This window comes from Dipodomys ordii, unplaced genomic scaffold (assembly GCF_000151885.1).
Source record: "Dipodomys ordii isolate 6190 unplaced genomic scaffold, Dord_2.0 Scaffold69, whole genome shotgun sequence".
In the NCBI taxonomy this organism is placed as follows: Eukaryota; Metazoa; Chordata; class Mammalia; order Rodentia; family Heteromyidae; genus Dipodomys; species Dipodomys ordii.
Window position 1 is genome coordinate 2,422,094 of NW_012267285.1, and position 1,426 is coordinate 2,423,519.

At 72.2% G+C, this 1,426-nt stretch overlaps 1 protein-coding gene across 1 annotated transcript in view; it reads left to right on the forward strand.

The window, feature by feature from the left end:
- Window positions 1-1,426, forward strand: part of Ddx11 (DEAD/H (Asp-Glu-Ala-Asp/His) box helicase 11) — a 10,292-nt gene that overhangs the window by 7,376 nt on the left and 1,490 nt on the right. Inside the window, exons 10-12 of the mRNA XM_013023612.1 lie at window positions 402-520; window positions 771-874; window positions 1,137-1,286. Coding sequence (XP_012879066.1) covers window positions 402-520; window positions 771-874; window positions 1,137-1,286 — 373 coding nt within the window. The remainder of the gene's footprint in view (window positions 1-401; window positions 521-770; window positions 875-1,136; window positions 1,287-1,426) is intronic.

Here is a 1,426-nt window from a genome sequence, read left to right on the forward strand (position 1 = left end):
GGAGGTGGAGGGAGGGGCCCAGCCCGGCCAGGCCGCCGGCGGGAGGTGCCCAGCAGCGCCCACCAGGGGTCACTGCCGCGCCACCGAAGGGACTTCCGGTTGGGGTCACGTCCGGTGGGCGTGGGGGCTCAGGCAGGTGGACACGCCTGGCCACTGGCAGGTTGCTGCCCCGTGCACGCATGCGGGATGGGGGGAGAGGGAGGGATGCAGGGGTGAGGTCACCCACACACGCATGTTAATTCGTGGTGTCGTCAAGTCTTGACCTAATGCCCGGCCCCTCCCGCTGTGTCCGCCAGTAACGTCTGCGGATCCCTGTCCGGGGCGCTCGAACGCGGGTCTGGGCGTGTGAGGGGAGCGGGCGGGGTGTCGGGGGCCGTTCTCGTGTGCTGCTGGCCCCCCAGCGCCCGGCGGTCACCGGGTGCCTGCGTTGCGCGTTGCGGCCGGCAGGTGTCTGACTTCCGGGAGCAGCTGCTGGCGTGCGCCGGGGTGGAGGCTGAGCGCGTGGTGGAGTTTTCCTGCGGTGAGGATCGGAGGGCGGAGGCTGGGCCGGGGTGCTGGGCTGGGAGCAGGGCGGAGCCTTGGCCTGGCCTGGCTCGTCCACGGGCTGCACCACCCGCGTGGCCCGGGAGGCGTGGGTGAGCACGGCCGCTCTTCCGCAGCCGGGACCTGGCCCAGGCGGTAGAGCACCCGCCTCGCGCCCGGCCACCGTCCCCATGGGTGGCTGAGGGGCGCACAGGCCTGCGCTGGACCTGCCTTCTGGGTCTCTTCAGGTCACGTGATCCCGCCAGACCACATCCTGCCCCTGGTCATCTGCCACGGGCCCTCGGGCCAGCCGCTGGACTTCACCTTCCAGAAGCGAGCCCTGCCTCAGATGGTGCGTGCGGCGTGCTCCCTCCCCGCCCCCACTCCCACTGCCCCCACTCCCCCCGCCCCCACCTGCAGGGCGGGGCCCCGACGCCCCGGCACCGGGGATTTGGCAGAAGAATCTAGTTCAGTGAGGAGGGCAAGCGCTGGGCTGAGCTGCCAGGCTGTCGGTGCCGGGGTCCCGGGCACTGGGGGGGGGCTCACGGGACCGCTGGGGGCGGGCAGAGGCTTGGGGGGCACAGGACCCCGGGGCTCCTTGTCTCCCTTTGCAGATGGAGGAGACGGGCCGTGCCCTGTGCAACCTGTGCAGCGTGGTCCCCGGAGGGGTGGTGTGCTTCTTCCCCTCCTACGACTACCAGAGCCAGGTCCACGCGCACTGGGAAAAGAGTGGCCTGCTGGCCCGCCTGGCCATCAGGAAGAAGGTGAGCTCGCAGTCCTGGGGGGGGTGCCCCCGTGCACACACACGCCCTCTCCTGGCCGCCAGCAGATAGGCGAGCGGCCCTGCGGCCGGACCCCGCGCGCAGACAGCCGCTCAGGGCTGCACGCTGCGTGCCGCTGCCCC